We start from the raw sequence: 22,282 nt of genomic DNA, 5'->3' as shown, positions 1-22,282 counted from the left end.
TACTAATAATTATGCCAAACAAACTTTCTTAATAAACACTAAAGTCCAAGGTTAACACAACTATATAAGAAGAGAATTTAGTCAACATTTTCAAAAATACATCACACGGGTACCAATTTAATTAATGTTCTGTTAGTTTCATCTTCTTTAATAGACTGCTGACTTCTCAAAAAAAATCCTTAGCAGTCATGATAACCTTGAAAATTATTTTTCAACTAAAGAAAGTCAAAGTAAATGAAAGCAAGGGAAGCAGAGCTGGCTTGAGTACCTCTGATGCACATTCTTGCAATGTCCCTACCACTGGAATTAGCATGTTTTCATGAGACGTCTTCAGTAAGCGAGCCAACAAAGGAATGCCCCCAGCTTTACGAATGGCTTCTTTATTTGTGTAACTCTTACTGCAGCTCCACAATGCCAGAGCCCCACAGCGAGCCACTTCCACGTCTCTGGCATCATACAGACTCGATTGAGCCAGTTCTGCTGAACTCTTTCCACAGTCGAGTAGAGCGACCTACAAGAATAGGTGAATATGATGTACATGGGAATCTTTAAAATAAAACAACATATCCCTCAATAGCTACAGGGTTGCTACCAAGATAATCTCCATCAAAAATAAGAATCCTTTACTGGGCACTTGGGTAGTTCAGTTAAGTTTCAGACTCTTGATTTCAGCTCATGTCATGATCTCACAGTTCATGAGTTCGAGCCCCACATTGGGCTCTGTGCTGACAGTTCAGAGCTGCTTGAGATTCTCTCTTTGCCCCTCCCCCTCTCATGTGTGTATGCTCTCTCTCAAAATAAAATAAACTTAAAAAACAATAAGAATACTTATACAAATTAACTTTCATACTACACATGAAAAACAAAGAAACAAAACCCTTCAAAACATCTTCCTCCAAGTTTGGGAGTGTTTACATTTCCTTTCTATAAGAAATTTAATCTCACCAAGATTGTATTTTCTTAACATAGCTATAATATATGCATTAGGAAGATTTGTAAACTACATCCTCAGTCCTGGTATCTCAGAAAACTAGAGTCTCTAAAGCCATTAGAACTTTCTGTGAGAACTGAATGGCTTGTATATTCTTAAAACCATGTGACCTCTTTGGAGGACATGGCTCCCCACCTGAGCTACCAAAACCAACCAATCCACATGGCACAGCTGCCAGGATCATTTCTTTCCTTTCTTTTCTTCTTTTTATTCCTTCCTTCCTTCCTTCCTTCCTTCCTTCCTTCCTTCCTTCCTTCCTTCCTTCCTTCCTCCCTCCCTCCCTCCCTCCCTCCCTTCCTTTTGCAATAACTAAAGTCACTGAAGACTTTAAGAGAAAGGCAATTTATATAGATAAGCAGTAGCTTATCTATATAAGTAAGGGTGCTCCAGAGGAAGTGAAGCCAGGGCACCCAGGGTTATCTCTACCCTGTGTGTGTCTAGTTCATTCTTCTCTCTGCAGGCCAGATTCCATGGATATGTCCACATAATCATGACCACCATCTTGAGTTTAGTAAAGAGTAGTCCAGACTAAGTAGAGTCTCTGATTCCTAATTCCAAATTCCTGGGAGAGACATCTGTGGGGCTGGCTTGAGTCAAGTGGACACTCATGGCCTAACTAGTTACAGCCCAAGGAAGGACATTTAGATGGCTTTTCATTCTAAATTTTTTTTTTTAACGTTTATTTATTTTTGAGACAGAGAGAGACAGAGCATGAATGGGGGAGGGTCAGAGAGAGGGAGACACAGAATCTGAAACAGGCTCCAGGCTCTGAGCTGTCAGCACAGAGCCCAACGCAGGGCTCAAACTCACAAACTGTGAGATCGTGACCTGAGCCGAAGTCGGACGCTTAACCGACTGAACCACCCAGGCGCCCCAGATGGCTTTTCATTCTAAAACAATGGGATGAACAGAGAGCAGACAGCTTGAAAACATGTGTCCCCAACAGTTATTCCCTTAGTATCTATAAATAATCTAAACTCTTCAGCTCTTGGATAAGGCCCTGTGTGACCACCATGGTCCCTCACTTTCACCTCCTACTACCCAGCCCATCTCATCTTAGGTCTAGCCACATTAGCCACTTGCAGTTTCCAAATACTCTGTTGTTTTCCAGTTCTGGGCTTTTATCAACACAGCTTCATCTTCCTGAACTGCCTTTCCCTGGTGTGTCTGCATGACAAATACCTACTCGCTTTTCAAGACTGAGCAAAGGTTGGGTACCTGGATGGCTCAGTCAGTTAAGCATCTGACTCGATTTCAGCTCAGGTCTTGATCTCACAGTTCATGAGATCAAACCCTGTGTCAGGCTGTGCATTGACAGTGTAGAGCCTGCCTGAGATTCTCTCTCTCCCTCTCTCTCTCTCAAAATAAAAAAAAACATTTTAAAAATTAAAAAAAAAAAAAAAAGACTCAGCAAAGGCAACATCCTTTAGGAAGGACAGCAGAGAGTTGACATCTTAGTGGCAGAGGGTGAGCTGATGACGATGTCAGCAGTACTCACCAGTTTGGTGATGCCCCCGTAGCGTCTCACTGCCTGTCGGGCTCTTCTAAACTTGGCAACATTTGCGATTGTCTCAGCTGCCAAACATTTCAGACTCTTATGTGGAGAATCAAGTGTATTAACCATAACTGGTAAGCCCCCAAGGTCAACAATATTACGTCTGATTTGAGGATTATGACTGATTTCCTTCAGGATTTTTAATGAACCAATCTAAATGAGAAAAAGTAGTTAGAGGTGAAAATAAGTGTTTAACCAGCACAAGTTTTTTAAAAATTCCAAGTCTACTTAAAATCCTTCCCCAGTGAAGTTTTTTAAAGAAATACTTTCTATTCCCGGGTGTTACACTCATGTTCCTTATTGTCCCTCAATTATGTAAACAAACATTCATCATTTAAGAAGCACATACTGATGGAAAGGAACCAGAAGATAAAGAAGAAAGGCAGAGATGCGAAGAGCAGCTAACAGTACAAGGAGCAAGTTATTAGTGATAATAGCAGACAAAGACAAGAAGTAGGCAGAAGTAGCAGGCACCTATTGGTAAAAAGAGAAGCACGAGAAGTTGTTTAGAAGGTTTGTCACCCATGTCAGGTAAGCCACTCACTTTACATTTGACTTCATCTGTATCAAGCAAATTTATTAAAACTTCAAGGCCTCCAACATCCCTGATTGCCAACTGGCAGGTCTCTTGCGCTAAGTTGAAATCCTTCATTGAACACAGTGCGATCACTGTAGCGGTCTGATTTCCTCCCTATGAAGACACAATGCCATAGAAAGGTTAAATAAGGTCATGCTTCCATGGAAATTTACTTAATGGTTATGAATCCATGAACTGGGAAATGTGTCTCCCCCTACACGGCACATTAAATTTTTTTAAGTTCTCTGAGTGGGTTATAATTTGTTAAATGAATCATGTAGAGCTGAAGCATGAAAAAGCTTTACAGAGTATCATAAAACATTATTCCAATTAAGAGTCAACATTTAAAGGTGGTCTGTCTGCTTTAAACAGCTATGACATTAGGCGGTATTAGTACATTAAATAGAGTCAAGGGGCAAGCCTTGAGAGATCGACTGAGGAATGTAAGTTTTATGTAGAGGTAATAGGCAGTCCCTATAAGTTCTTGAATAGAGTAGTGTGCAATCCAAACTGTGCCTGAAAATTATTCTTACAGATGTATGTGGAACAGTCTGGAACAGTCTTTCTGGAGAAAGGGAAACCCTGTGGGAAGCAGTATAACAGTCATGCTGGGACCGCGGTAGGTCGGGGAAGGGCTGTGGGGTGGGGAGTGAGGAGGCAATTCCATTAAGAACTGGAGATGACTCAGTGGGTTGATGAAGGAGAAAAAAAGAAGCCTTCAGTATCATGGGCAAAATACTGGCCCAACGTAGAGAATCATGCAATCAACGTCTGCTTAGCTGATCACCAAATGTAAAGGGTAGTGGGGAACTGTTCCTTTAAGGTAAAACAATCTGGGATATTAAACAACAAAGTAATGATTGATCAGTGAAACAAACCTGCCAGGAAATTATCATCAGAATTCACTGCAGGAATTCTTAGGCAATGTCCACTGATCGTTAATGCTTTGAAAATCATCTGAAGGACACAGCATAGTACCTATTACTTCTCCCACTATTAAGACTAGGAGGTAAATAAGAGTTCCAGTATAAGTGCTGAAATAGTTTGTAGGAGCAATATTTGTAACAGAGCAAATAACAAAAGCAATATTTCTAACAGAGGTTAGAATAGACATTTTTGTAAAGTGTGCTCATGAAAGATGGCTTTGGATCTCTACTTCAAAACATAGTACCAATGGCCTCAAATAAACCTTTCTTTCCTTTTTGAGGAAAGACACCTACAAATTATGTTTATTCTCGTTTGCTAATTATTACTTTATATTGCTACATCTATTATATATAAATGTACAGAGATATAGTCTATACACTTAGCACAAAAATGGAAATTATATTCAAGCAGTCCAAACCCCTCCTTCTATCACATATGTAAAACCTCTTGTGAATTCAGTAAAATGTATTGCTTTTAAAATAAGAAGCTGAAATAGAACTATAAGAACTTAAGCATCCAAAAGATGGAAAGGTTGAGACTTCAGCCTTTCCTCTTACCCTTCCAGAAAACTCCCTCTACATCTCTAAAAATGTTATGAACCACTATCCTGTGTTGACATCACTGTCATTGTCTGCTTTTCATACTAATTTTCTTTCTGGGTAATCCAGGCTGTCCACTATATTCAAGATCAAGTTTACAATGACAAAAGCCTTCATTTTATTATTTACATTTAAAATAGTAAGTTTTGTTCTTACAGCTCCTAATGTCTTTTTCTTGATATCAAGAGAAATTTTAACACCGCCAATTTTCCTAACGTTGGTTTGAAATATAAAGCAGTAAATCCTTCATTTATTACTTTCAGTTTTATAATCTCCCTTGTTTGGGGGCACAGGACACCCCCCCACACACACACACAAGCACTTAAAAACAGAAGCCAGGTATTTCATAAACCATAAAGAATAATCTAAATGCTAACCATAATTAAAGAAAATACTACAGAAAAAAAGCACTAAAAAAAAGAGACAGTGGGGCGCCTGGGTGGCGCAGTCGGTTAAGCGTCCGACTTCAGCCAGGTCACGATCTCGCGGTCCGTGAGTTCGAGCCCCGCGTCGGGCTCTGGGCTGATGGCTCAGAGCCTGGAGCCTGTTTCCGATTCTGTGTCTCCCTCTCTCTCTGCCCCTCCCCCGTTTATGCTCTGTCTCTCTCTGTCCCAAAAATAAATAAATGTTAAAAAAAAAAAAAAAAAAAAAAAAAAAGAGACAGAAAGAGAGAGAGGGAGAAAATTAATTTTAAAAGGCTCTTTTGTTGAATTTAAATGGTTAAAAAAAGAAAGCTCCCCTGGGATGGATACCTGAAGGAACAGAGCTGGGCTCCCACATTAAAAGTTTGCAAATGCAAACCAAGAGCTTCAGATAGAGTTCTTTAGGCAGTGGCTTCAGACCCCAAAATGGCTTGAAAGCAAGAAGACGTCAAACAGCATGTCATACCTCAGTCAAGCCAAGGGAGTCCACCCACACCCGTCAGACTCTGAAGGAGAAAGTGCCGTCCCAGCATTCTCAGTTGTGCGTGATCAAGGACCTTCTTGACTGCTGTTCTTGCACTGTGTTTTCTTTGGTAGTATTTTCCTACTTATACATTCAGCACAATCATTGTTTCCTATGTCACTTCAAGGTTTCTTACTTTTTCTCTTCTAGATTATTCCTACCTTTTGTGCTTTATTTCATTATATACATTGTAACCAGTGACATAAAATTTTTAAAGGGCCGTGTCATTTCAGCAGATGCCCAGAAAGGTAAGATGTTATATTTTTCTGATTTATCTCTAAGCCACTTGTGAAGCCAAAGGATGGAAAATTTACATTTATCATGAGGAAGTTAGATCCTTCTAGAAAAAAAAATTCTGTAAATCATCAGCTTTTTCTGAAAATCTGGAAACATATTCATAGGCTTGAGAGATTTTTTTAGAACAGTTTTATATTGGGGAAAGTTAGTTTTTCCACATTTCAGGATTCAGTTCTACTCTTGTAGACCACACTCCCCAAAGGATTATAAATCTTTCAGAATGAATACCAGAGGAAAGGAGCCAAAATATTCAACATACAGAGCCGCAAATGTTAGCCAATTGCTATTCTTTAAATACCAGCTATGTCAAAGGATTTTCAAATGTTTGTTCTACTTTGACCAGATGCCATAAACATCTTACTAAGGAGAAGCAGTGCAAATATGCTTGTTTTTCAATTAAATCTCCCCGGAGAATGTAATTAGTTGCCAATACTTATTTTCACATTTTATCATGTATTTGCATTTGTAAAGTTTTAAGAGCTGGAGAAAACATAGTAAAATATTATTTTACTAGCTTCTGAAGGGTTTTGAAGAATGCTTCCAATAAGCTTTTCCACTTCTTAAATTAATGCAAGTCTTTTGCTGGTTGTCTTCCTGCCCCTGCTTCTCCTCAGACATCTCCAGGCTCAGTGTGCCTTCCGATACTTTGTGGCTCGCGTTCCTTTCTATGACCAGGAAGCATTTGTTCCTTGTTACAATCACGTTTCAGACAGGCAAAAGTTGAATGAATGTTGCTTTCCCTCATTTTTCTCAAAATTTCTTTTGGAAGGACAAGATCAATAGAGGACATGTTTCTAAATAATGTTTCTCATGGTTTTAAATAGAACTTTTGAAATAAAGTAGTATTACCTTATCTGGTCTATAGGGTAATATCTACCTCCAACCCCCTTACTGCTGATAACAGAGAAATAAACATTTACTGAGTTGAGATGAAGAATGTATTCGAGACTAGATTAGGGGGCAAGCTATCTCTGGTCATTTTTTTATTCTTGCATTCAAAAAATTTGCACACTTACTTTTCACCAAGTTCGAGGCCAGGCATTAGAGACATCCTAGTAAACAAAAACAGACATGGTCTTTGCCTCGTGGAGCTCATCAAATGTAGTAGAGAAGATTTTAATTTCTGAAGCCCATTCAAATAAATGAAAACTTGAAGAAGTGCTATGCAAACTTGCAGTCAAGGACTCTGACTGGGCGGGGACAACAGGGGAGGTTTCCCTGAGGAATGTATGTCTGGATTGAAGTGTGGACAGAGTGGGAGACCTTCCCTGGTAAAGGAGGAGGGAAGTGATGAAAGGCATGCCAGTCAGAGGAATCAGTATTTGCAAAGGTCGATGGAGAAGCGGAACATGGCCTAACGAAGGCCAGTGTGGCTGAGACCCAGAGAGTGGGTGGTAGATGGTCCAAGATGAGCTGAAAAACTAGGTGGGCAAAGGCACCTGCCGGACCCATAGGCCAGGCTGAATATTTTAATCATTACTCTAAGACTGATAGGAAATATTCAAGGGTTATTGTTTTAGGGAAGGCAGAGAGGACCAACATGAGCTGAGTACATTTTTAGATCATTCTGGCTGAAGAGGCCCCTGGCTAGACAGGGCAAGTGGGACACGTGGAGAGCAGCTCTCCAGAGAAGAGCTAACCGGGATGGAGAGCTCAAGGTGACTCATCATGTGTCATAAAGACTTCAAATAAATTGGCTCAGAAAAGGAGACTATAAAACTAGTAGACGAAACTCTGATGGGCTCCATGCTCACAGGGCCACCATCTGGAGCTTACTGTCCGAGTCCCACATGATGACCGGAAGAGAAGGCAGGCAGAGGCGCAATCAGGAGTGGAGGCTCCTCTTCTGTTCCCCACTGTCTGCAATCAAGGGGCAGTGGATGAGACCCAGTGAGGTGACACAGCCATCACACGGCTATCCAGCTGGCTTTCAATGTTCTCGGCATTTTTGCCTCCGAACATGCTGCTCAGAGAGCAAGAAAAGTGAAGCTCTGCCAGTGACTGTTTATTAATGATGACAGAGGGCCTGGCATCCAGCACAGAGGTTGGCCTACACATACTCTCATCTCCCAGGCTCAGGAATGGGAAAAACTCAATGCTCAAAGAGAGTGGCATATGACTATGTTAAGTCAAGGTAGTAAAGTATATTGCTTTGCTTTCTGTTTATTTGCAAACCTATTTTATCCTGATGATTCAGCACTCATAAACCTGAGACTCAAGAGAGGAGACTCAAGAGATCTCCAAGAAAGAAAGTAAGAAAATACTGTTCCAGAAGAAAAAAGAAATTAGACTCAGATTTTTGTATTACAAGCTTGCTGAGAATTTTTATTAGGAATGGGTAAGGAACAATACAAGCATTCCCTACGCATTCCTTTTAAATACCCATGGAACATTTACAGACATAGACAATCTGCTGGAATGCCCTAGTCACTGCAGTGAGGAAAAATCTGTAGCAAATATAACTGCATTCCTAAAAAGATTCAGAAGAATACACTGAATAATTATGATAATTAATAAAAATAGCTCAGTAGAGTGACCAGATATAAGGGCAGCATTCAAAAATTAGTAACTCCTCATACACTAAGAATAACAAATCAAAATGTGTAATTTGAAAAATGTTCCCATGAAGGGTGGCCTGGGTGGCTTAGTCTGTGAAGCCTCTGACTTTGGCTCAGGTCATGATCTCTCAGTTCATGGGTTCAAGCCCCATGTCGGGCTCTGTGCTGACAGCTCGGAGCCTGGAGCCTACTTTGGATTCTATGTCCTCCTCTCTCTCTGCCCCTCCCCCGCTTGTGCTCTCTCTCACTCTCAAAAATAAATAAACATTACAAATTTTTTAAATTGTATCCATTTGTCAGTTGATGCACATTTAGGCTCTTTCCATAATTTGGCTATTGTTGAAAGTGCTGCTCTAAACATTGGGCTACATGTGCCCCTAGCATCAGCATTCCTATATCCCTTGGTATTATGCTAAGTGAAATAAGTCAGGCAGAGAAAAACAGATACCATACGTTTTCACTCATATGTGGATCCTGAGAAACTTAACAGAAGACCATGGAGGAGGGGAAGGGGAAAAAAAAAGTTGCAGAGAGGGAGGGAGGGAAACCATAAGAAACTCTTAAATACTGAGAACAAACTGAGGGTTGATGGAGGTGAGGGAGAGGGGAAAGTGGGTGATGGGCATTGAGGAGGGCAACTGTTGGGATGAGCACTGGGTTATTGTATGGAAACCAATTTGACAATAAATTATATTAAAAAATAAAAAGTAAATAAAAAAATAAAAAATAAAAATAAAAAATAAAAAAAAATTTTAAATGTTCCCATGCTAGTATTAGCAAAATAATAATAACAAAAATATCTAGGAGTAAATTTCACAAGAAATATGTTGAAAATATATGGAAAAGAAGCTATTAAGTTTTAATACAATTCACAAAAATTTAAAAATAAATGAATGGCCATACTATGTTCCTGAATAGGATAACTCAATTTTACTAAAAACTGCAAACCCGCAACTATATGGTTAATTAATCTTTGACAAAGCAGGAAAGAATATCCAATGGAAAAAACACAGTCTCTTCAACAAATGGTATTGGGAAAACTGGAGACCTAAATGTAAAAAAATGAAACTGGACCACTTTTTTACACCAGACACAAAAATAAATTCAAAATAGATGACAGACCTAGATGTGAGACAGAAAACCATTAAAATCCTAGAGGATAACATAGGTAGTAACCTCTTTGACATTGGCTGTAACAGTTACTTACTAGAGAGATCTCCTGAGGCAAAGGAAATAAAAGCAAAAATAAAACAGGGACTTAATTAAAAAAAAAAGTTTCTGCACAGTGAAGAAAACAATCAACCAAACTAAAAGGTAACCTACTGAATGGAAGAAGATTTTTACAAATGACATATCTGATAAAGGGTTAGTATCTGTCCAAAATATATAAAGAATGTATAAACTCAACACCCAGAAAACAAACAACCTAATTTAAAAATGGACAGAAAATACGAACAGATATTTCTCCAAAGAAGACATATAGATGGCCAAAGGACACATGAAAAGATGCTCAAAATCACTCAGCATCGGGGAAATACAAATCAAAATTACAATGAGACATTACCTCACACCTGTCAGAATGGCTAAAATTAACAACACAGGAAACAAGAGGTGTTGGCAAGGATGTGGAGAATGGGGAACATTCTTGCACTCTTGGAGGCAATGCAAACTGGTGCAGCCACTGTGCAAAAACAGTATGGAGGCTCCTCAAAAAGTTAAAATTGCTTACGAGCCAGCAATTGCACTACTAGGTATTTACCCAAAGGATATAAAAACACTAATTCAAAGGGATATATGCACCCTGAAGTTTATAGCAGCATTATCAACAATACCCAAATTATGGAAAGAGCCCAAATGTCCATCGACTGATGAATGGATAAAGAAGATGTGGTGTGTGTGTGTGTGTGTGTGTGTGTGTATACAAACACACTATGGAATGTTACTCAGCCATCAAAAAGAATGAAATCTTGCCATTTGCAATGATGTGGATAAAGCTAGAGAGTATTTTGCTAAGTGAAATAAATCAGAGAAAAACAAATACCATATGATTTCACTCATATGTGGGATTTAAGAAACAAAACAAATGAACATAGAGGGTAAAAAAGAGAGGAAAACCAAGAAACAGACTCTTAACTATAGAGATCAAACTAATGGCTACCAGAGGGGGTGGAGGGGTTAGATGGATTAACTAGGTGATGAGAATTAAGGAGGGCACTTTTGATGAGCACCACGTGTTGTATATGTGTTGAATCACTAAGTTCTACACCTGAAACTAATATTACACTGTCATTAACTGAAATTTAAATAAAAACTTGAAAAAACTGCAATTTATCCAAAAGTAATTTGTACATTCATGTAGACCAACCAAAATCCCCAACAGCATTTTTAAGTTTTTTAAACTTGATTTTCAGTTTTTCTAAAAATGATCTGGAATGGAAAATATGCAAGAAGTAGTTTTAAAATTTTTAAGAAAACTCTCTGGCCAATCAAATATTAAAATATATGAAAGTTACAGTAATTAAAATAGCATGGAACTGGCATGGGCGCATCCAAATAACTCAATGTAATAGTGAAAGATCCAGAAACAAATTCTCACATATGAGATGACTATTCAATAAAGACAGCATGTCAGATCATTAGAAGAAAGAGTAGATGAACCAATAATCTGTGTTGATACAACTGACAATCCATCAAAGAAAAAAAAATTAGATCCCTACCTCACACTATACATAAAGTGAAATCCAGTTGGGATCAAGATCTGAACATTTTTTTAAGCTATAAAACTATCAGAAGGAAATAGAAAAAAATTCTGTTCTCTTGGAATGGCTTCAGAAAAACCTTCCCAGCTCCTAAGACACAAAACTCTTAAGTCAGGAAAGAAACAGTCAAAATATTTATTAATGTACAATTTTAAAGTTTCCAAACAAAAGAGCAGATAAAAAGACATGACAGAGAGAAAATATTTACAAATAATATAACAAAGGACTAATTTTCATTAATAATCAAAAGACAACCACAGGAAAATAGGCAAGGTATCTAATCCAATGGCGTTTAGACTCATGAAAATATTTACCAACCTCATTAGTGATCAGGAATATGCAAATTCACACAACATACATTCTCCCATCCCGATTAGAATTGGCCAAAATAAAACATAAAAAGAGACTGTAGATTAGTGAGAATTTGTACCAATGAATATTATTTTTAGGTAAACTATTTTAATACCCTGTAAAGATTTTAAAGACGATCGATGCCTAGACCCCACTTCAGAGCAATCTGTTTAAAACCTCCATGAATGGTACCTGGGCATCAGGGCCCTTGTTTTGTTTTGTTTTTTTAGGAGCCTGGCTGATTTCATTCTGTTTGGCATATTACTAATTGAGTGTAAATTGACATTTGCTTTGTGTCAGGAACTATCAAAAACTTTTTCACATAATCCAAGCTTGGTTGATTTATTACTTCTCTTGAAATTTAAAAAATTTCAATGTAGTACCTCTCAAACTTTCCTTGGCATATATTCTTTCTTGTTTAAAATAGCTTTATTGAGGAGGAAATCATATGCAAAAACACTGTACATGTTTAACGTACACAATTTCATGAGTTTGGGCATATGCATACACCTGTGAAGCCATCACCACAATCAAGGTAACAGACACATCCATCACCTCCAAAAGTTTTCTCATGCCTCCTCCCTTTTTGTGGCATTAACACTTACCATAGGATCAAATACTCTCTTACATTTTTTTAAATGCACAATACAGTATTGTTAACTATCAGCACTATGTCGTAGGGCTCTCTAGAGCTTTTTCATTTTGTGAAACTAGAATTTTATACCCATTGAACAACACCTCCACCTTAGAACTATTGAAATTTTAAATGTACCTAGTCTTTGACCCAAGCAATTCCACATCAAAAAGACTCTATCCTACAGAAACAGTATACGTATCCAAAGAATACATAAAAATATTTGTTTCAGCAACACTGTAATAATAAAAATTGACATCGGGGACAAGGGAAAAAGTTATCAGTAAGGGAGCTGGTATGTAAATTATTGATACATACATATAATAAGATGCTATGTGGTAATTAAAAGGACTGTGGCAGATATGGAAGATCACCAAGAAAACACGAAATATAAAAAGCAAAATATAGAGCAATATAGTATGACTTCATTTTGTGTATAAAAATTATATATGTGTGTGTATATATATATATATATATATACACATGTGTATGTGTGTGTGTGTATATATATATATATATATGAAACATCTGGAAAAGGTCTTTCCCTTTTATTCTTTGGCATGGCTTAAATATTCACCAAGGGTATGTGTTAATGGGTTATTTTTATAAGATTTTAATATTATTTTTTAATGTTTATTTATTTTGAGAAAGAGAGAGCACTAGCAGGGGAGGGGCAGAGAGAGAGGGAGAAAGAGAATCCCAAGTGGGCTCTATGTCATCAGCACAGAGCCTGACTCAGGGCTCAATCCCATGACCGTGAGATCATGTCCTGAGCCAAAACCAAGAGTGAGATGTTCAACTGACTGGGCCACCCAGGAGCCCCCATAAGATTTTAGCACTTTAAGTACCGAAGGGAGATAAGGAAGGACTAGAAGAGAAACACAGGCTTCAGCCATATGTGTCACAGAAATATCAGGAGGCCACACCTACCAGACAGCAGGGGTGGGTAAAGGGGTGCAGCCCTTGCCAGTGGGAAGAGCAAAGGCTAGTGGACCAAAATGGACCTGGGCTTTAATGTTTCTCCTACAAATATGCAATTTCTAAAAATGAGTACAACAGAAGTGTATACATGCAAAATGAAAGATCACTTATACCAAATCTGATACCTTTTACTCCTTAACCCTCACATTTATAAATTCTTCAGTGTGCAAACTTCTATAATAGGACATGACTATGTGTTTTTAGAATAAAAATCAAAGCAGTCTAGGGGCACCTGGGTGGCTCAGTCAGTTAAGCATCCGACTTTGGTTCAGGTCATGATCTCGCGGTTTGTGGGATAGAGCCCCGCATTGGGCTCTGTGCTGACAGCTCAGAGCCTGGAGCCTGCTTCAGATTCTGTGTCTCCCTCTCTCTCTGCCCCTACCCTGCTCATGCTCTATCTCTGTCTCTGTCTCTCAAAAATAAGTAAATGTTTAAAAAAAAAAAGGTAAAGCAGTCTAGAGCATTATATAAACTGGGAACTAGGCAACACTACTTTCCTCCAATTTATTTAGCCTCTCAAATCAATTTGGGGGAAAGTGTACTTTGAGGAACAAAAAATAGTGTTGCTGCAAATACATCAGGCAACACATTCCCCCCAAAGATCTATTACATTTCCAGATTACATAAAACTAAACAGAACGTCACATAAAACTTAGATGGCAAAATTCTTTCCAATCAAAAATCTTACGAATAGCTAGATGGGCAATGTGTAATATATAATTATGGTCTAGCTGGGTGAGCTTACAGTGTCCATTTATGAATGAATGAATGAATGAATGAATGAGATAGGGCTTAAAAGACCTCCCTGGAGATTTTTAATATTGTTGTTTTTCAGCAGTTAAGTTGATGTGGTTATATAATGAATGCTAGCTAATGGTGGTATAAACTATTATGATTTAGTAGCATTATATTATTGTACTTACCCAATTATCTTTGCCCTTCTCCACTCTTGTTTATGATAGTCAAGAGGCAAAAATAATTTATAGCTCAAAAACTATAACTAAGGTTATTAGTTTATTTGTGGAGTACAGATTCCTCTGTGGAGATGAGAGCCTCTCCATTATTTTCATTGCCTTCTTTATAATAAAAATAAAAAGGGATAAATTTTTTGTGGGCAATATATAAACATACAAGTTAACACACATCTCAACCCAAATACTTAAATTGTGTTGTCTTACGCTGAATTATTTAAGAAAACATAAATGCAAACTCTGCTAAGTAGGGATTTTTTTAGATGATGCAATTTAAAATATTTGTAATTTCTGGTGCCTGGGTGGCTCAGTTGGTTAAGCATCCGACTCTGACTCAGGTCATGATCCCACGGTTCACGGGTTCAAGCCCCACATTGGGCTCTGTGCTGACAGCTCAGAGCCTGGAGCCTGCTTCAGATTCTGTGTCTCCTTCTCTCTCTGCCTCTCCCCCACCCATGCTTTGCCCCCCCCCCCTTCTCTCTCATATAAACATTTAAAAAATTTATATAAAATATTCATAATTTCTAACAGATAGTGGGGGGTTGTTTGTTTGTTTTTTAAAGCACAAAACTCCTACGCTTAATGTCATGGAGACTTTTTTTTAAAGTTAACCCACATCAATATAATACCATATGTATTAACTTAAAGACCATTTCTCAGGAAGGTGGTAGTAATTTTCCTTTCTTACTGGCTTTTATTTGCATACATAAACAGTGAACATTACTTCTATTTTTGAAAGATTCTGTTGAGCATGAATAACACCATACTATCATAGTCTTCTCCATCTCTTTAAGTAAAACCTAGCAAAAGAGCACACTCTCATACCGCCTTCCAAAAATGAACATTGAATTCCTTTGTTAAGAAATGCTCTGTTTAATTAGTCTCTTACTTAAATGAAGAAAACCAAGGGAGAGAAAATATGAACATACAACAGCAAGGTCTGCAGGCCCTCTGGGTCCTGAATTTCTTGACAGAAGGACAGAATAACCAGGCAACGGGCAATAAAGATAGAGGCCTGGGCGCCAGCCTGGCCCACAGCCGCCTTGCCTTCTGTGTGGGCCAGAGTGAACTATTTCTCAGCTTTTCCACCAATGAAACAAGGATCACACTACCTACCCCTCCATACCCAAAACCCGAGTAATGGGAAAGGAATTTAATTAACTATAATTGATTGCAAAGTACATCAAATTCCTGCAATGAAAAATCATATAAGTCCCAATTACCACTTAGAAGAACTTGTTAACCAATTAAGGTAGTTGTGTGTGTGTGTGTGTGTGTGTGTGTGTGTTTAATCAGTTCATGAAAGATGATTAAGGAATTGAACGCCACAAAAGTATTCTTTAACAAAGGTTTTGAAAATTTCAAAATGTCTCTGGAGCAAATTCCCTTCCAGAGTGGAAATCTAAAACATGCCAAGGACGGAGCCTGGAGTGTCTCTTGGGAAGGCTTGTGGAATTTCTGAGGTGATTCTTTGAGAAGTTACTGTGAAGTAGGGTCCTGGTCACTGCTAAGCTGGGGGAGCCACCAAGTACCTTCACCTTTCATGGTCTGAGAAATATGAATTTGTGAATACATAACAGAACAGAAGAATAACAAGCAAGACCCCCAGCTCACAGGAAAGGTGAAATCAACACCAGTGTTTTATGAATTTGATCACATACGATAAATAAATTAGGAACTACCCCTCACCTACACATGGTGGGGGGGGGAGGTAGGGAGAGGATAAATATGCCCAGCTGTGATCATAAGCTGCCACTCAGCAGCCGATGAGAGCCATTCTCCATGGAGTGACACATGTTCAGATAACGTCACCATCCCCTGGGACTCAGGAACAATGATCGCATGGTCTCAGATGCAAGAATGATACCACATTTATGAATTTAGATTAAAAAGCCCATCATTCCCTGATTTCATAGCTAGCGCCTTATGGTTTGCGTGTGTAGGAGTTTTCAATTTGGAAGGAAACTTATTTTAAAAATAAACCTTTTTCTCTTTTTACTTCAAACTTTCCTATTCATCTTTCTTTAGTTTTTTTTCCCTACTAGCTGATGGTGTAAAATTACCAAATAAAATGTTACTTTCCTTAAGTATTTTTTTAAAAAGGCCGATGAAGCAATCTGTTTGTAAGATGGCAAACTAACATTTATGGAAAGACTGTCAGTGTAGCATTGGAATTTTGATCTAAAAATATTGCTTTGGTTGTACTAACTTGAGTGGGAGGCAGCTGCTTTCTGATTAGCTATTAAGAGGTCCTATTTGATCATGAATAAAAAAACCAAACCCAGCCCACATGCCCCACACATTCATTCATTGCCTGGGCTCCTGAAGCAGTAGTTCAATTTCTTTTTTAAAAATTTTTTTTTAACATTTATTTATTTTTGAGACAGAGAGAGACAGAGCATGAATGGGGGGAGGGCCAGAGAGAGAGGGAGACACAGAATCTGAAGCAGGCTCCAGGCTCTGAGCTGTCAGCACAGAGCCTGATGCGGGGCTCGAACTCACGGACCGTGAGATCGTGACCTGAGCGAAGTCGGACGCTCAACCGACTGAGCCACCCAGGCGCCCCAATTTCTAATGAATATTGTGAGCTACAGTCCTTTATTTCCAACTATGGTATAGGAGTTTCTGTTGGGTATTTCACTCTCTTCAAACTTCATCTGCCCCAACCAAAGCCTCCTCATAAACTGGCCTGCTTTCTTTCCCATCCATTTCTTTGCTGCCTCCAAGGACATTATCCTATTCGAAGCCCCCTTGTCACTGGCCTTCTGCCTCTTCCCACTCCGATTCATTCTACATACCACCTGCTGCTGGACAATGCTTTCTAAAGCATTGCTTTCATCATCCTGGTCCCCTGGCTGGACTCTGATCAAAATCCCAGGTGTAGAAAGAGGCATCCTGCAGGGAGGAGTCACAACTGGGGAAATGGCCCTGGGGATTAACCCTAGATTCTTCCATTATTGCCTGCCGCAAGGACTCAGGAATAAGACCAGCTGAATGAAGCACATCAGAGGAGGGGCAGATGTCTACAAACCTGCTTGCTAATAATCCCCCATCTGAGCCTGGAGCTGATGCCAGGACAACACTGACATCTTATCCTCAAGTGACAAGGAAATGCCTATGGGGGAGATAAAGCATGATTCTAGACCCAGCCTCTGAAATCCTTTCCAACTACCTAAAATCTGACCAACCACATTCTTGGCATCACTCTATAGTCTCCTCAGTTTTCTCTTGGATTTACTTATCGTGTAGTATTGAGTTCCAGACCCAGACCTCCTTCAATCCACATAGAAAATGGATTTCGTAGGCTTGCAACCCTGTGTCCAGAAATTCAGTCTTTAGTTTAATGATACTTACACTAAGGTGTATGAAATGCAGATCTACTTATGGTGACAACCTTTCAATATTTTATCTCACTTTACTGAAGAGAACCTGTTTGTATTAATTTATAACATTTAATACTTGTGACTAATAAATCCACATTTCCAAACAAAATAAAATTCAGCAACTCTCCTCCTATTGCACAAAGAGGTTCTCCATATAACTGACTTAGTAATGGGTAAAGCTTCTGTATCTTTGCAGAATTATTTTCACACTACCTTTACAGATTACTGTGGGACATACACTTGAACCATCTTCCCAGTCACTGGAATAGATCCAAAGCGAAACATTTTATTGCAAGATTTTAAAGCAGCCCTGGCCAGGGGAGAAAATAATATCCATATAAAGCTAGCAAATACAGCAATAAAATAGCATATCTACAAGGAGAAAGGGAGCAGGAAAAGGAGGAGAGAGGAAAGTAAGGGAAGGTGGGAAAGACGTGAACAGCAGGAGGAACAGCTCTGGCTCAGAAGAAGGAAAAACTGCTCTCAAGGAGCTGAGCGTGAAGAACAGCACAGCACAGCCCAGCCCCTTGGGAACCTCATTCTCTCCCCATCACACTTTCTAAGCGGAGGGCTGGAGAGGCAAGCCTGTGCTCACTGGCTAGGCACCCTGCAAGACACAGCAATGAGTTTAATTCGGTCTTTCCATTCAAGTAACTGACGCGACAGACAAGCTGAACAATAAAGATAACAAGGCAGAATGTAAGTGTTTCTCACTAAGGAAGCTGAAGAGGTGGTTTATTGCTTCATTTAGAATTAGGGCATAGAGTCATCAGTTCCGTGTGTGGGGGGAGGGGAGAAGTTGGAAGGTTGGTGAGTAAAAATGCAAAGTCTTCATTAGTTTAAAAATTAAATTGTGTTCTGGGGCGCCTGGGTGGCGCAGTCGGTTAAGCGTCCGACTTCAGCCAGGTCGCGATCTCGCGGTCCGCGAGTTCGAGCCCCGCGTCGGGCTCTGGGCTGATGGCTCAGAGCCTGGAGCCTGTTTCTGATTCTGTGTCTCCCTCTCTCTCTGCCCCTCCCCCATTCATGCTCTGTCTCTCTCTGTCCCAAAAATAAATAAATGTTGAAAAAAAAAATTAAAAAAAAAAATTAAATTGTGTTCTAAAAATCCAGATTAAAAGAATATATACATACATAAAACTTGTAAGTTGAAATGAATGTATGTCAAAGCCAAATAATTAAATACAAACTCCCTTTACTTACATGCCAAGATCTGAGCTCATAGCTCTGGATAAATAACAAGCTACAGTTCATTGACCTGTTTGGGTATTAATGAGCTCTTCGAATTTTTTTCAGCAATCACTTGGAAAATGGTAAGTAGAAAGTCGGTTCAACATTAACATTTCTTGCTAGTGTAAGTCTACATTTAAGGCATAATTTTGCAAATTAAAATGTCAGGTGTATTTATTTTGAGATTATCTAGAGACATTCAATTTTGAATTTCTTGGACATTTAATATCCTTTTGTGTCCCCATATAAAACATTTATCTGTGTCAAAAAGCCCAAAGCCACTTGTAGATATACTTTTTCTTTTGCTGGCTATGTTAAGAATATCTACCTGTGGGAACTATAATAATTCCCAGCAATTTACTGTCTGGCCAAAAGTATCACATTTGCACATGATTTATTGATGAATAACTTGTGCAAGCTTAAGTAGCACTTCATCAATACATGTTTTCCTTAGCTGTTCTGGGACAGAAACAGTGCATCCCTTTCTGGCCTAATATTATATAGACTTATCCTAAATAGTTGAAAAACTCAAGATAGTTATTCAATAGTCAGGCTATTATGAGAAACTCTCATTGCCATGTTCACTGGGAGCTTATTATTAAGGATGTCGTTCACTACCACACTCACTGTCTGCTCCATTAAGCCCTCAGAGAGAAAATTCTTTCTGCTCTTAGTACCAGGATCAGTTACACACATTGGCAACTGGGCCATTTTTACCTTATGATGGTAAGAGTATTTCCCTCACTGTATTAACTCACTGCATTTCCTCCCTTTTATTGGTTGCTAGAAAATGTGAAGCAAAAATTGAAGGGCCAGCTGTGCAAGTCAAGAAGATTCCATACCATATGTTGTCTACAGTAATAATATGTAATAGAAATCATTATTAATGCTAACAAGTATTGAGTACTTTCTGTTAAGCACTTTACATATGTTAGATTTCACTTAATATTCATAATAATACTAAAACATGAGAACATTTCTTTTGCCATCTTGACCGATGAGAAAACTGAAGTTTAGAGAGGTTAGCCAACTCCCTCAAGGCTACTGAGTTAGTAGAACACCGACTCCATTAAAGTCTTTCCAACATGGAAGACTGCTCTGTTAGTCTGCCTCCTGGTCCATCCATGCATCTTCCCTGTTGAGTCTTTATTTCCTTTGACTAAGGAAATATTTTTTTTTCGTTTTTTATTTATTTTTAGGACAGAGAGAGACACAGCATGAACGGGGGAGGGGCAGAGAGAGAGGGAGACACAGAATCGGAAACAGGCTCCAGGCTCTGAGCCATCAGCCCAGAGCCCGACGCGGGGCTCGAACTCACGGACCGCGAGATCGTGACCTGGCTGAAGTCGGACGCTTAACCGACTGCACCACCCAGGCGCCCCTAGGAAATAAAGTTAATAGAAAAGAATTCTTTGGAAAAACACCAGGGCTCTTCCAATCTCCTTCCAAAAAGGTATGTCCAAGCCACAATGTCCATCTGGCTCAAGCTACTTAAGTGTGGGGTGGCAAAGTTCTCTGATGCCATTTTTCCCCCAGAGTGACATGTGCTTTATGAAGACAGGAGAGATCATGGGAAGATCCATGGTTCAGTAAAGGATCAGGAAGGTCTCCTGAGTCTGGACGTTGGTGCTATGTGTGCTCAGTGGGGCCACTGTGTTGACTGCATGGTTTGTGTACAAAGACGCCTGCCAAGGGGTTGTGCACGACCATGGAGTTTGAACTCCAGCCTGTGCTCCAGATAGGGTTTCTAAATTTCCGACAGAGACATGAATATTCAAGATCAGAGAATAAGAAATCAGAATTCCCTCCCAATTCTGTGGAATTCTTAAAATAGTAAGCTATTCCATGTTTTTTCCCCAAATTTTACTTAAATGTTTTTAGGTATTAATGACGACCATAATGGTGAAGAATTTCCATAATAATAAACAGTAAGTCACTTTTTGTGATAGAGATACTAAAAATTTCAGAGGTTTTTCTGTTAAAAAAAATACCCAAACCAGGGGTGCCTGGGTGGCTCAGTCAATTAAGCGTCGACTCTTGGTTTCAGTTCAGGTTCGATCTCACGGTTTGTGAGATTGAGCCCCACATTGGGCTCTGTGCTTGGGATTCTCTCTCTCCCTCTTTTGCTGCCCCTCCCCCCTCTCAAAAATTAACTAAATAAACATTAAAAAAACAAAGTACATCTATTGCAGTAACATGTAAAAATGATCTCCACCTGATAGCTGATAACACTAAAAGAGGGAGACATTACCACAAATAAATGCCAAATGGAAGTCATTTTAAATATTGAAAGATGATATAAAAATATTTACTATTTATAAGATATTATTCTTAAATTAAGTTTTAAATCAAAGCATTAACTGTCTATTCCAATAGTCTTGATTTTTGTTTCATGACAAATACACCAGACACACACAAAAAATTCTTCATTTTGCAACGCATTTTGCATTGACATTGGTCAAATGCATCTTGCATTTTGCATTGACATTGGTCAAATTGTTAGGAGGTCTTCAAAAGCATAGCCAAGGTGGGCATTAAGGTTTGCTTCACAGAAGCTCATATCCTTTTTTAATGATGAAAATTTCATCTGCTTGCCCAGATTCCAGTTTGGCCATTGAAATCTATGTTGCAATGGAGAATTAGAATACTTTTTCCCAATTTCCCAATTTCTTGACTAAGTTTTCTTGGGATTCAGGATTCAGGAAAACATAGAAATTTTTTTTCTGAGAAATGCAGGGAATTGCAGCTGGGGCCATGCTAAGAAAAGGAGCATATTTTTCTTGCAAAAAGAACTTTTTCAGGTACAATCTTGTGTCCATGCAGAAGACTTTTGTCGAATTCACAAAAATGTTCACATAAACTATCTTACCTGTCAGCTTGGAAGGACCTCAAAGGCACCAGGAAAGTATCCTTAAGTACTTTGGGAGTCACATACACACCTTTACATATGCAAAGCCACTGGCAAATGCCCTTGGTTCATCTGATCAAAGACCTAGGAAGCTAGAGGAAACTAAGACCTAAGTAAAAATGTTATTTTCACAAGTGCTTCTGAACTACAGCTTTAGACATGGCCTACCTAGACATTATCAATATCAACGATCTATTAACATTCATCTGGGTTTTGGCAAATCATTTGTCTTGCCCTGCCCCCATCCAAGTCTTAAATACATTATATAGACCATTATTATGTAACATGTTTTCACATATGTTGAGAGTAATGGAAATGGACCAATACATATTTTAAGCAACTACAATGTACCAAACACTATGCTGCATCTTTCAAATATGTATTTCCAATGCTAAAGTTATCTTACAGGACAGGTATTAATTTTATTCCATGGGTTAAGAAAAATAAGGCTCAAAACTATAACCAAAAGCCACACTGCTAAGTGACACGGCCTAAAATTTATTTGTAGTACAACTTCAAAACTCCATGCTCTTGCCACCACACCATACCACAAATTGTAAAAGGATGGCAAGTCAATACCTGCTGGTTACTGTGGCCCAGGGGAGAGGGCTGGTACCAG

General features: G+C 38.9%; 1 protein-coding gene across 1 annotated transcript in view; it reads right to left on the bottom strand.

Annotated features, from left to right (window-relative positions):
* The window catches only part of ODAD2 (outer dynein arm docking complex subunit 2), a 180,470-nt gene that overhangs the window by 124,836 nt on the left and 33,352 nt on the right, over positions 1 to 22,282 (bottom strand). The window contains exons 11-13 of the mRNA XM_086715141.1: positions 3,091 to 3,237; positions 2,490 to 2,699; positions 269 to 511 (exon numbers count right to left, since the gene is read on the bottom strand). Coding sequence (XP_086571267.1) covers positions 269 to 511; positions 2,490 to 2,699; positions 3,091 to 3,237 — 600 coding nt within the window. The remainder of the gene's footprint in view (positions 1 to 268; positions 512 to 2,489; positions 2,700 to 3,090; positions 3,238 to 22,282) is intronic.

This window comes from Puma concolor, chromosome B4 (assembly GCF_028749965.1).
Source record: "Puma concolor isolate L17-30 chromosome B4, mPumCon1.1.hap2, whole genome shotgun sequence".
NCBI classification, from domain to species: domain Eukaryota; kingdom Metazoa; phylum Chordata; class Mammalia; order Carnivora; family Felidae; genus Puma; species Puma concolor.
This window is presented reverse-complemented; position numbering and strand designations above follow the sequence as displayed.